This window comes from Myotis myotis, unplaced genomic scaffold (assembly GCF_014108235.1).
Source record: "Myotis myotis isolate mMyoMyo1 unplaced genomic scaffold, mMyoMyo1.p scaffold_m19_p_11, whole genome shotgun sequence".
NCBI lineage: Eukaryota > Metazoa > Chordata > Mammalia > Chiroptera > Vespertilionidae > Myotis > Myotis myotis.
Window position 1 is genome coordinate 37,647,043 of NW_023416315.1, and position 13,806 is coordinate 37,660,848.

General features: G+C 38.2%; 1 protein-coding gene across 2 annotated transcripts; it reads right to left on the reverse strand.

Moving 5' to 3' along the window:
• Positions 1 to 6,530: 6,530 nt before the first annotated feature.
• On the reverse strand, positions 6,531 to 10,390 carry LOC118666214 (guanine nucleotide-binding protein G(I)/G(S)/G(O) subunit gamma-11). 2 transcript variants are annotated; one of them, XM_036328162.1, is made up of 3 exons: positions 10,369 to 10,390; positions 9,952 to 10,090; positions 6,531 to 6,971 (listed from the first exon to the last, which is right to left on the reverse strand). In XM_036328162.1, the coding sequence occupies exons 2-3, from the start codon at positions 10,045 to 10,047 to the stop codon at positions 6,846 to 6,848; spliced, it is 222 nt and encodes a 73-aa protein (XP_036184055.1). In that variant the 5' UTR covers positions 10,048 to 10,090; positions 10,369 to 10,390; the 3' UTR covers positions 6,531 to 6,845. The 2 variants fall into 2 exon arrangements, with proteins under 2 accessions (XP_036184055.1, XP_036184056.1); XM_036328163.1 differs by lacking the exon at positions 10,369 to 10,390 and having other exon boundaries at positions 9,952 to 10,093.
• Positions 10,391 to 13,806: the final 3,416 nt, after the last annotated feature.

A 13,806-nucleotide genomic window follows, 5' to 3' on the forward strand; every position in this document is an offset into this window, starting at 1 on the left:
CGAATCCAATGGTGTGGACAGATTGTAAAATGTCACCACCTTTCCACCCTTCTTTGTATCTATGCCTGTTGCCATGTGACTTGGCAGTTCCCTCACTCAAGAGAGGGCATATAGTTTCCCTCCCTTTGAATCTGGGTTGGCCTTGTGTCTTGCTTTCTACAAATGAATGCAGTGGAAGGGATGGTGTCCTGGTTATTTCTCTAGGCCTTACGATACCATTTATGCTTCCACTCTCTTCTTAGAACCCTGCCACACTATGAAAACAAGTCCAGACAAGACTGTTAAAAGATGAAAGAACCCAGTCACCAACTTTGCCCCAGTTAACTTTGAGCCAATACCCAGCTAACAAGTCAGCCTCCGGCTGATCCATCAGGGGACTGCAGATGAATTGTGAAGCCAGCCAAGATCAACAGAGCCAATCCCAGATAAAATGACTGGCCGACTCATAAGCAATAACAAATGCATTGTTCTAAGTCATTGAATTTGGGGGAATCCGTTACCCACAACAGCTGAAAAAGCATTTCAAAGACTTTTTACCAAAGGCAGTAGACCCCATTATCTATAGGTTTCCTCTGCTCTTGTTACATAAACTTGGTAAGTGCTTTTTTCTTTTGCCAAGCTACTCTCAGCAAGTGAAATTTCTCCCTCTTCGTTTAATATTTCACAAATTATTTTCTTTCACTTAAGCCACTATGTCTCCTACCATGCAATGTTCCCATAAAAAAAGTAGAAATGTCCTAGTCTTTCATTATTTGTTCACTTATTACCCTTCCTTTTCTCAAACACTTAATCCACTTATACTTTGTAAATAAAATCGGCTTAATTAATAGGACTTGATTAATGTCACTACTGTTTGTTTCAACTGCCAGTTCCTAGAATGAGGAAAAATATTGGCTGAACTTGTCCATAGACTGTCATGTTTACAGACTCTTAGTCCATTTGTTGAATCAAATTAAACAAATGGTTTTTAAATGTCTAAATTATTCCCTGCTCCAAATTGAAAACCCAAATGTTAATAAATATTAATTTATTATACCTTATATCTACTTTTATATTAAAACTAGAGGCCCAATGAACAAAATTCGGTTCCCTGGTCGAACTCCCAGTCTAGGGAACAATTTGCATATTAGGTTTTTATTGTATAAGATTATCTTATACAATATGTAAATAAGAATCAGCTGAAAGCCCAATTGCATACAATCTTTCAAAGATTAATTAAAATTAAAAAAGAGAAAAGGGGAATCTGGATATTGGCAATTAAAGAGCATGCACATCCATGTTGTGGTGCTCCTCTTTAACACAACTTTAGTTATAAAGAGGAAACATTTAGCAGCAATTACCTTTGAATATCTTAAGCAATTAGTGAACTACATCAGTATTAGAGTTTTTAGATTACGTTTTCAATTTGTTTAAATGTTTCTCTCCTCTTCCTTCTTTCTCTCTTAGATTGAGATACATAGACCTTTTTATTCTATTTTATACTATTTCAAAACACTCAGTCAAACAAGACCAACTCCCTTTCCTTACTTCCCTACACAGTACCAAAGAGAGCTGTGAAAATTTGACTAAATATATTGTTTCTATAGAATAGATATATTTTTCATGTATTTCTATTTAATCTGATTACTTCCAAAAGGGATTCGAAGGTGTTCATTGATGAATATTGACCAATGCCAATACACAAGGACTTTTTATGGATTTAAAGAGCTCTACTCATAGCCTTGGTAATCAGGCCCATTAATTAATTCCCAAACCAATTCTGTGGTGTAGGTCATTAACATCATATGCCTCAGGTTGACTATAAGAAAAGGCTGAGACAACACAGCTAAAGCCTATGGCTACACTTATTAGATAAAACACAGAGATTAAGCTTGATCACTTATTAGAAAAGATTGGTTAGTAACTTTAGGCATTTCTCTAGGGCTGACTGTCACTTAATCATTTCTATATTTCCGAGAAACTCCTTACAGCGTGTGAATTATTTCTTCTAGGCATTCTATCATCACTCCTGTAGCTTCTATCAGATAAAATTCTGGCACTAAACTGAGAGAGTATATTATTCAGCAAATGAGAAAAAACTATTTGATATATAATTAAAGTTTATCACTGTTATAATAATTGAGTCATGATATTATTTTTATTATGAAAGCAAAATTTATCCACTTGTTATAGGTTAAAATTGTTATATTAGGCTGTGGTGAAAGAAAATCAGCCAGCCAACAACTAAAATAAGCTACTATAAAGTTCTATGTCATACACCAGGGCTAAAATTTTCTAAGGCTACAGCAGCTGACTTATTTTACCTATCTATGCCAAAAGCCACTTTAGAAGATTGCTGTGCTAATAGTTCTTTTAACTCTGCATATGCATTGGCTTCTACAAGAGAGGTAGTTTTGCATAATGTAAGGCATAGTCTCTGTTTTGCCAGTTATACTAGTTATATGACTTTGTGTAAATTATTTACCCCATACCTAAGGTACTTGTGAGAATTAAAAGACATAATCTTTGTAAAAAGCTTACTTCAATACCAGACAAATATTAAACAATTCATTTGTATAAGCTATCATCATCACCATAATCATCATCATCCTCAAAAAATACAAAAAACCCACTTTCCTACGTATCCTAACTTATATATCATAATATACTCTGTCTCCACTGATATCTAACTTATTATCATTTCTATAAAATCCATGATATTAAGGACTTTGTCTAACCCACCACTGTATCTTTTAAGACTAAATGAGTGCCTCATGCATACAAAGAGCTCCAAATATTTTTGTGGTTGAATGTTCTTCCCATTAGGATGGCCCAATGCACAGAGTAGGGTATCAGAGTTCGTTCTAACCAGAGAGCACTTTTCTTCTGTCACCATCCCACTTCTCTCTATTAAACCAAAGATATCTTCTCAGTAGACGCTGTTCTTCTAGACTGGTATTCAAAATAGGGGTTTATTTCTTCTCATTATCATCCTTCTAAGACTCAGAGGGGATAACGATGAAATATAACTATTACTAACTCAATATCTTTGTTTTACTTGGTAGGATAAGCTTAACAGACCAAAATATACTACTCATCAAAGCATGTTGATTACACAAACTTATTTCTGATTGTTTAATACCAAATATACTTACTCTCCAAAGCCTAAACATAGCACTATAAATTTTGTTTCTATTTTTTATTTTGAAATTAATTTTACTTTTAAAACCAGATAATATATTCCCAGGTTCTAAAAGTGAAGACTTTATAGAAAGATATACCATGAGAAATCTCAATCTCATTCTTTCCCACCTGGTTACACCAAAAATTGGCCCTAACAGGTAGCAATTTTTATTAGTTCCCTGTATGACCTTCCAATGTTTCTTTAAACAAATAAAAGTGGACAAAAATAGGCACATTAAAGGTGCTGAACATCACTAACCATCAGGGAAATGCAAATCAAAACCACAATGAGATAGCACCTCACACTTGCTATAGCTATTACATTATTATGTTATGTAATTATGGCTGTTATGGATATTATTAGAGAGACAAGAAATAACAACTGTTGGTGAGGATTTGGAGAAAAGAGAATCGCTGTGCACTATTGGTAGGAACATAAGTTGGTGCTGTTACTATGGAAAACAGCATAGAGTTTAATCAAAAAATAAAAATAGAACCACCAGATGATCCAGCAATTTCATTTCTGAGAATTTATCAGAAAAAAGCAAAAGCATTAACTTGAAAAGATATATGCACCCCCATATCCATTGCACTATTATTTAGATTAGCCAAAATATGGAAACTAAATGTTCCTCGATGGATAAATGGATAAAGACAATGTAATATATTTATATATACACAATGGAATATTATTCAGCCATAACAAAAGAAGGAAATCTTGCCCTTGATAGCAACAACATGAATGGACCTTGGAGGGCATTATGCTAAACTAAGTCAATTAAGTCAGACAGAAAAAGAGCAATATTGTGTGTTTCACTTACCAAAAAAAAAAAAAAAAGAAAGAGAGAGAGAAAACCAAATTCGTAGATACAGAGTGATGATTACTATAGGCAGGAAGTTGGGGGTGGGTGAAATGTATGCACGTGATAAAAAGGTACAAGAAAATCTGACTGTAAATATCACAGGAAATCAAGAAAATACAAATTTAGACAATGATGAGATATCAGTTTGCATGCAACATATAAAATAAATGTCCTTAAAATACCAAGTATGGGTGAGCTGGTACTGTAGATTATGCCTAGAAATAAAAAAGCCAATTTTGGCCCTAACTGGTTTGCTCAGTGGATAGAGCATCCGCCTGGGGACTCAAGGGTCTCAGGTTCGATTCCTGTCAAGGGCATGTACCTTGGTTGCGGGCACATCCCCAGTGGGGAGTGTGCAGGAGGCAGCTGATTGATGTTTCTCTCTCATCGATGTTTCTAACTCTCTATCCTGCTCCCTTCCTCTCTGTAAAAAAATCAATAAAATATATTTAAAAAAGCCAATTTTGCTAATTTGAGTTCATAGAATCTAAGTCTCAATACACAAAGCATAGTAACTATTTTATCAGTTACCAAATGATTTCAAACTTAATGCGTATATTAGGCAGAAACTGAACATATGATTTAAATTGCACTTAAATTCCCACTTACTAAAGGTTCCTTTTGTAATATATCCAAATGAACAGTTACCATATTTTTTTCATTTTCTTCATAATGCAAGCCGGTAACTTTTTAGTGGAAAATCAAAATGATTATATTACATTTCTCTAGGTCTGCTGAGTTACTATGATGAAATAGAAAGAGAGAATAGAATTAGATCTAGTATAAACATCTACGTGACTATTTGTTAAGGAAAAACCAGAAGTGGGCTAATTTGTCAAATGATTGAAAGTACATGAAAAACAAAAACTAGGACTTGGAGATGCACATGAATGGATAGTTGAATGTGGCTACCAGAAATCCAGGATACTGCCTTGTAATCCGCAACTCTCAAAAAGTTAGGAGATAAATGTATTGACTTAGCTCTCCAGGAGAGAAGCACATGATTTTATCTGCTTTACCAAGAACCAGAATTGACATCAGCTTTTTTATGCAACTGAAGAAAACCTTGTGACTTGAAAGGAAACAGCTCATTCAAGTAAAATTCAGAAAGCACCAAGATACCGAAATCCCCTGCCACCTAAATGTTAAATAACTAATAGTAGAAACACATCCCAAATACTAATTGTTCTATGGCTGTTGGAGAAATGCGTATGTTTACTATCCTTACACTCACCTTGGAGTAGATGATGCTTTGGGCTAAAATTATCCTGGGGCCCTTAGTAATTCCAGTTGACGTCAGCACTTGGAAAAAAGCAGGAAACTGGTGGAAATAGTCCCTTCTCTGTTTGCTATAACCTGGTCTTTCAAATGCTGCAGGGGTATCCTGTTCTCTTGCAGAAAGGGAAAGGAAATAATCTCAGAGTGAGGGTGCTGATGTGCTTTAGGAAGCGGCTAGAGCTCACATGACCCCCTCTGGCTTGATAAGATACACCTATGCGTCTAAGCAGGAGAAAAGGCCTCATCAGGGAGAAACCTGGGCTTCTGGCTCCACATTTAGAATTGCTGGGCAAGTTAGTAACTAAGGCCATTTGAGCTGAAGCTAACTTGCAAGGAATTTGCTCATCTGTTTTCTGGTTCAAACCTGGAGCAATTTGCATCCAAAAATTAGACAAAAGGGGGGGGGCATAAAATGCTCAAGGAAAAGAGGAAAGGTCCCTTTCTTTGTGGTCCAACCTGCAGTTGCCTTCATAAAGGATCCAAACAGATCACATACTCTGGCTCAAACCGCTGCAGCTGTGATCACTGTGAACAGCTGAGCCACAAACTGGGAAAAGGTATTTGCAACACCTATTATTGACAAAGGATGACTGATCAACATTACATGAGGAATTCCTACAAGTCGATGAGGGAAAAGGCAAGCTAGAAATGGGCAAACGATGAACGGGAGACTTTGGAGGAGAAGGAAAGGAGGCGTGCTTGACTCAGGGCTGCCTGGAAAGGCTGGCAGGACAGGGTACAGAGCCACGTGTCTGTGCCAATGCCACACAGCTGGAGGGTTGCTATGCCCAAGAGCTGGAGACCACATGGGAGATGCAGTGCCCTGAGGGTGAACATAGGGAGCTGGCCGAGGGTGCCCCTCATGATCCCCAACCCCCAAGGCCACCAGGACAGCAACACTTTGAACAAGATCTGTGTGATGATAAACTGAGGAAGTGCTAATGTAGTTGTGGTTTGGCCTGGTTCCTTCCTGACTCAGATAATCTGACTCCTGTCACCATTAGCGATTCTATTCCCCCAGTTCCCAAACAGTGAATGTTTGAAAGCATTGCATTAGTCTGAACACAGCAATGTAAAGCTCTTGATAGGTCTGAAGCAGAAAGAACTGGATTGGAGACCTGATCTATCAAGCCATCCCATCTTTGGATACATGTCCCAAACACCCAGACTGTGTGGGGAGAAATATTAAAGTGAGTGCAAAAAAAAAAAAGAGAAAGCCTTCTAAAATTGCCAACACTCATTTTCCAGCGATAACACTTTATTTGAGGCATCAAGCAATATACTGAAGAGGTGAGTCATGCGCAAGTAATGTCCTTATTTCCATAATTGTACATTTGATACTCTCTGCCCTCTTCAAGAGGGTGGGGAGTGAGCAAAGATGAGAAGCACATAGCTTTTATACAAAACCATATCTATGTAAGTGCTTGAGAAAGTCCGCTTTTAATTTAGTTTTTCCTTCTTTAAAAGGCATGTCGGTTTTATTTCGGAAAACTAAAATAAGCTAGTTCTGCCACTGAGGATACAGTTTCTCCCCAGAGTTACTTATGAAATAATGCAGCTGCCTTTTTCTTTAAAGGGATTCTTGTCTTCTGGAATGCCTTTCACCAGAGGGTCCTCTCCAGAACGTTCTTCAATGTAGTTTTTTATTTCTTCAGAACATTTAGACACCTTGAAGTGGGGGAGGGGGAAGAATGAATTAGGTCAGGATTGTTCAAACTGTATCCCCAACTTTTAGAGAAACTAATATAATTGGGTATGACCAACATTTAGTGAGACCAAAAATATTAGAGTATAGCATGAAGCATATATAATATAATACATGATACAATCTATGTAAAATATATTTCTAACTATGGGTTAGAATGTTAGTCACTGTATTAAATAAATTATCCTCAGCAATTTCTATGCATTGTGGCTCACATGATTTCCTTCCTCTGCTAAAATGCAGTTAGTGACGTGTCCACAATATTTTAGGAACTTAACCAAACTGTGCTTTCAATTTTCCATGCTAATGAACAGGTGTAATAGTAAACTCCCAAATGTTTTGGGGTATACCTGCCAAAATTCTCACTTATTATGGGTGTGTGCAACGTTCTGCAATTTCACTGGAAAGTCTGACTCGGGAAAAGGCTGAAGTTGCCCAGTCACACCATTCTGTCTCTGCTCAGAATTCCTTCCTGTTAGTTGCTTGAGGGCCATGGCCATAATAAAAGACTTGTCTGAGACTTATTATGAGATTCTTGTGTGTATGTAATCATTTAAAAACTTTATCTGAAATGGAGAAAGGATTAAATAGTTCCCTTAAAAAGTCTACCCTTAAGAGACAGGTTACAAGAGTGAGTTTTTAAAAAAGTACTTAAAAGGGAAGGAAAATAAAAGGATTCATGTCTTAATGAAGGCCTCTATTACTAGTAAGAAATTAGAAGCAAAAATTATAGAACTCAAGCAAAATTCCAGAGGGGACCACCTAGGACTAGACAAAAATATTCCCACTAAATTTTTAATTACTAATCTTCAAACTGTTTTGGTGGTGACCACTAAAACATGTTTGCATGTGTATCCCAAAATGTATATACAGTGGGGCCTTGACTTATGAGTGTCCCCACTAATGAGTTTTTTGAGATACCAGCTGTCTCTCGGCCGATTTTTTGCATTGAATTGATAGAGTAATTTGAGTTATCGAGCTCCTTAACAAGCTCCTTAACGAGCTTGGTCTCAGAACGAATTAAACTCGTAAGTCAAGGCCCCACTGTAATTACTTACTTAGAATGCAGATACTATTGTGTCAATACATCATTCATAATTATAAAACATAACCTGGAAATTATTTAAAAATAGACATTAGAAACTAATCAAAAGTATAAATTTTAATATTTTACTCCCATATCCCAAAGACTCCTTGCACACCAGTGTGGAGGCCACTGATCTAAAATTTAAAAGTAGGTGATTCAATTATTTGGCTTAAAATGTGGCAAAATAAAACCCTTTCAAGTACCATTCTCTCAGGTCGTATCTGCTTTCCATCCTTGCTGACACTGAATTCTCAAAAGTGAGATGCAAGTATCCATGATGTGGGGTCTGTGGTCCCAGATAAATTTAAGGATAAGATTCAAGTTCCCCTAAATTGCATCCGTTCTTAAGGAGGCTTCTTCATCAGGTTTCCAAAGAGATCTGTAACTGCCAAAGTACTCCTCTGATGCGTTTCTTTCCACGATCAAGAGGATGTGTTTGAACAACAATTAGCTGGAGCCAGAGTCCAGCCTGTGAATTTCGTGCCCTTGGCCTGAGCAGAGCATACAGCTCAGACATGAACAACTGATTGACAGAATAACCAATGGGCATCACAAGACAGTATTCCAGTGACTGTCCTATCATTAGCTCTGGGGCCCCATTGGCATTCAAGTTTGTGGGTTTTTTTTTTAATTCTTAAAAGTAAGAGGGCTGAATGATCTCTAAGAGCCACAGTGTTTGTCTAGCACTAACATTCTATAATTCAAAGTGCATAATGAAATATGTTTGACTATTATTATTAGGATTTCAGTGCCTCTCCCTCGATCCCCTATGGCTATCTTTGACATTTTCTCTCCCTCTGGCATACAATTGGAGTTTCTGGCGTTGGAAAGCTGAACTAGCAGGGTGTGTCCTGGACGTGGATGATGGGGAACTGGCAGGGAGGACCTGCTAATGAATATTTCCACAGTCAGCTGCACCGAGGCCCTGCCCAACTTCTAAATTGAAGCTTTAAATAACTGGGAGATACTTGTTTCTTTTCTCCCTATAACTTCTGCATAGGGGTACTAGCTATCAGGATGTTCCAACTTTTCAACAACGCTTTACTTTAGTATATGCAACTCTGTTTAATATGTAACCTAAGTTTCATTGTGTGAAAAAAATTAAGGGGTCAACACATGCTCTACCACTGGGCTTTGCCAGCCACCAAATGGGTTCCTTAAATTTCCAAGAAACAAGCCTATTCATTGAGTCAGGTAACTTTGGTTTTTTTCCCTTTAAACACAGCAGTTTTTATAGCATCTCAGTATATGTGTATTTATCAATAAACCAATACTACTGTGTTCGTTCATTACTTATAAACCGGACATTACAAAGGGATGAGAGTTACAAATAAGTACGGAGATTGCAATGTTTTGCTTCCAAGCCCCAATGGGCCGTTCACTGAACACCTCTGGAAAGAGCCCTGTGAAATTCAAAACTAGGTAATTCAAGACTTTAAACTGTGATTTTAAAAGGCCTTTCAGATACCACCCTTCCCATGACGAAAAAAATCAAGGAAGTAAGCAGCCATCTGTCTTCTTCCTACAGCTTGGGGTTTTAAAACCGACTAACAGCAGGCACAACTTCTTGCCCGTTTCCCCAGTCTAGGCGCCTCAGATGTTCTGACATTTGGCTTTAAATTACTCATCAGATCCCTGCTCTCTCCTTTACCTCCTATGATTTCCACATCAACTGGCAGTTCCCAGGCGCCACCAAAGCCCTACTTCCAGCAGCAAAAACAACAACAAAAACCACACACACACACACACACACACACACACACACACACACACAGCCGCCACCTACTTGTTTTACTGCAACAAACCAGGAAAAGCTGGCCCTCGGAGAAGGAAAAAATCTGGGGCAGCCCATTTACCTGTTGTCTCTGCAACTTCACTTCTTTGCGAAGTTGCTCCACTTCCATCTTCAGCTTTTCCTTTTCTGGCAAATCTTCGATGTGCAGGGCCGGCATCTTCGCCCCAGAGCTGAGCCCAGGGACAGCTCTGGAAGTGGAGCAGCTGGAAATGCGATAAACCAGGGCGCGTCCCAAAATAACTGCTCACCCCCGCCCCCCGCCCGCCCCGTCGGTGCTGGACGGGCCCGCCCCCCGCGCGGTGGTCCCCGGCGGGGAGCCGCTGCTGCCTCGGCCGGCCCCTCTCGCCAGCCCTGCCCTCCGTCCCGAGAGCTTAAAACCCCTGATCGCGCTCTCCAACCCCCCAAACCCAGCAGGCCTGTCCCAGGGAGCCCGGGGAGGGTTCAGCCCAAGGGCCCCGGGCCTGATTGCCGACCCCACCTCGCCCTCGGGGGACCGTCCTGGGCTGGGGCCCAAGGGTTGGGGTTGCGCTAGCCTCTGGAGAAAAAACAAACGTTTTACTTTTTGTTCCTTTTTTTTCCCCTTTCTTACCCTTTCCCAAGTCATATCCGGGCTTTGTTTATGAAGCAAGAAAGGGGGACACTACCCGGCAGGAAATAACAGCTCTTCACTTCTCCGAGAGTTTCCAAAGGATACAGCACGTAACTTTTCCCAGTGACTTACACACATGTATTGGGGGAACTGTGGGCGCCGGAGAGAAGTCCCAGATGGAAAATGGAGCTGGGCTGTGACCTCAGAAACACCCGCCACAGCTGTTGGTGTCTGGCCCTCCAGTGTATTAAGGAACTGGGAAGGACTTTGACCCACATTTGGGGACCAAAGGGGGACCAGGGTATGGATCTTAGTTACAGTTTGCAGGGGCATTTTCTGACATTAAATAATTATCTGCATCCTGGATAGCAGCGTTTGTATTGGGAGTGTTTTGTAATGATTGAACGGTAAGTGGATGATACCAGAGGAGAGAGCAAGAATCTTAATGTTCTCCCCCAAAAGATTTCTTCCACTCCATCTGCCAACATGTGGGCGACACTTGACACCAAGGATTGTGAATTCCTGATTCACAAAGTATTGGTTTCTCCCCTTTCTGGAAAGCAGTATTCATCTAGCTGCCACTTTGTAAAGCCAGGCAAAGTGACGGATGTGAAAAATGTTTGCCTGCAATAAAACCTTTCCCTTGGACTATCAACGAAAACCTTGTTAGTGCTGCTTAAAGAATTAGAAGAAAAAATAAAGCATGAATGTGAGAAATCTTCCCAAACAATCAGACGTTTCCCTTTCTCTCCTGCGATGACCTACTGCTGACTGAGTCAAATTCAAGTTAAGAGTGGAGGCATTAACTGAATTATTTCAGGGAACTTGGACTTAGCTATAGTCACTCCTCATTTTGTAAGCAAAGGTTTTGTTTGTCCAAAAATCAATGATCTACTTGCTGAGTGCTCCCGGATTCTAGTTTCAGCTCTGACACTGGCCATCCCTGGAAAGGTTACTCCCTCCCTCCCCGCTCCCTGATTCTGATTTTCTTAATGTGTAAAATATGTGATGGGGGAGGGGAGAGGTGCATTAGCTAGGGTGTGTTTCCTTTCTAATTGTATTTATGTCTCTACATCTGATACATCACTTTCACGAAGAAAAATGTTAGGAGGCCGAAACCGGTTTGGCTCAGTGGATAGAGCGTCGGCCTGCGGACTGAAAGGTCCCAGGTTCGATTCCGGTCAAGGGCATGTACCTGGGTTGCGGGCATATCCCCAGTGGGAGATGTGCAGGAGGCAGCTGATCGATGTTTCTCTCTCATCGATGTTTCTGACTCTCTATCTCTCTCCCTTCCTCTCTGTAAAAAATCAATAAAATATATTAAAAAAAAAAATGTTAGGAGGTTCTTTTTTTGCATTAGAAATACCACACATTCCAGGATCTCCCTGACTCAAGGACGTTAGGTCAACTCATGGAGTGTTCCCTGTTGGTGAGCTATGAGCCAAGACAAAAACTCATGTTTCCAGAACTCATACATTTTTTTTTTTGGATTCCCCATTGTTTAAATTGAAAAGGTTGGTTAAAAATAGCTTAAATAAGTTAGTGAAAGTAGTTAATGTGGCCTAAATTAAATAAGCAGCAGCATCCAAATGAAATAAATTGGTTAAGTAAATGAATGTCAGTGTGTCTGTTCCAAATCATAAAAATAGAGCTATTTTGGTCTGGAAATTTCTTTCCAGTGAAATCACCTGGTTGCACGCAGTGAAAAATATTTATAAATCCATAATGGTTCTTTAACTTCTTCCACAGTGTTGTGAGACTTAAATTAGAGATGAAATATATATTAGTCTATTTTTTAAAAAGTTTTATTCTTATTAAATAATTCATATGCTAATATATTTAAGTAAATGGCTTGAACTAAAATGAATTAGGAAAGTCCCATGATCACACAATCTTCTGAAAAATGTTTTGTTGTTTGGTTTTAAGTGGTAGCCCCTATTCCTAAGCATGGAATTTACCTCCCAGAGAGCAACCATGGCAAGTGATTTCTTGTGTATTCTTGTAGAAATATTCTATCAGCAAAATTTTTTTTTGATAAACAAATGTAAAAGCCCTATCAGTTGCATTCAAATGTACTTTTAACATTTTACATGTACTTTATGTGTTACCCCTAATCAAAGTTAGTGTGCAAAATATGTGTAGAAACCATTCTGCAGTGAAAATGACAGGTGTAATCAGAAATAAACTTTTATTATCCCACCATCTGTTGACAAATGTTTTAAAGAAGCTGCCAGTCATAAAAAGCAGACAGAGGGATGTAAAGTACAGCATAGGGAAAATAGTCAATAAAATTGTAATAATTATGTATGGTGTCAGATGGGTACTAGACTTAGTGAGGTGATCACTTTGAAAGTTATATAAATGTCTAATCACTATGTTATACCTCTGAAACTAATACAATATTGCATGTCAACTGTAATTTAAAAATTAAAAAAATCATTGGTTCCATAAAAATTTTAAAAAAGAAATCTTCTTAATAAAAATAATATTAACCATGTGGTTATTTTTACTTTTAGAATATAAAAGAGCAAAGGCCATGAAATATTTACCTTGGAATGTAAAAAAAGAAAAAATAACAATTCTTGGACTATTTTTCTGATGTACTAATAAGTATGTTGTTAAAAATCCATATAAAGAATATCATAAGAAAAATTTGAGGGCAGCTATATTAGAGTTGATTTTATACTAACTTGAATTAAAAGAAGATCTTTTAATCTTGTGATTTTTGCAAAACATAGATCTCTTTGCGTCTGTTTTGTTAGGGTAAATAAATGTGGTTACCTCCCAAATTCTGCTCCTCTAAAATTTATAAAGTAAGTGGTGATTGTTTAGGCCATTAAAATGATGATTTCTTTAAGGAAAGTATTTAAAATACATTTCGTGCACTCTTGGTTCATTTAACATTTGGTTCAATGTATCATAACTATCACATGGACATTTTCATAAACTGACCTATAAGATTCCTTTTCCTGGTGGAGACACTGGGAAGTCTGATGCTCCAGTTACCTTAACAACTAATAATTCGTGATATCAAAATTATTCCTTTCATCAATTACGTTCATACAAGACTTTAATTTTCATTGCATATAATTGGTCATTCTCATTACGCAGTTTATAGTTTCCCTCACGTGTTTTTAGGAGATTTAGAAGTTTAATATTAGCCTTGTTTTAAAATGTGGTTAACATCAATCAATCCAAATGAAAATAACAGTGAATTTTTTTCTTACTAAACCTTTAAAACTTACTTATGTATACAAAACACCCTGAAAGGGCTAATATCTCAAATGATATAGAAAGTATGTCACTTTGCCCATTCTCACTAGTGAT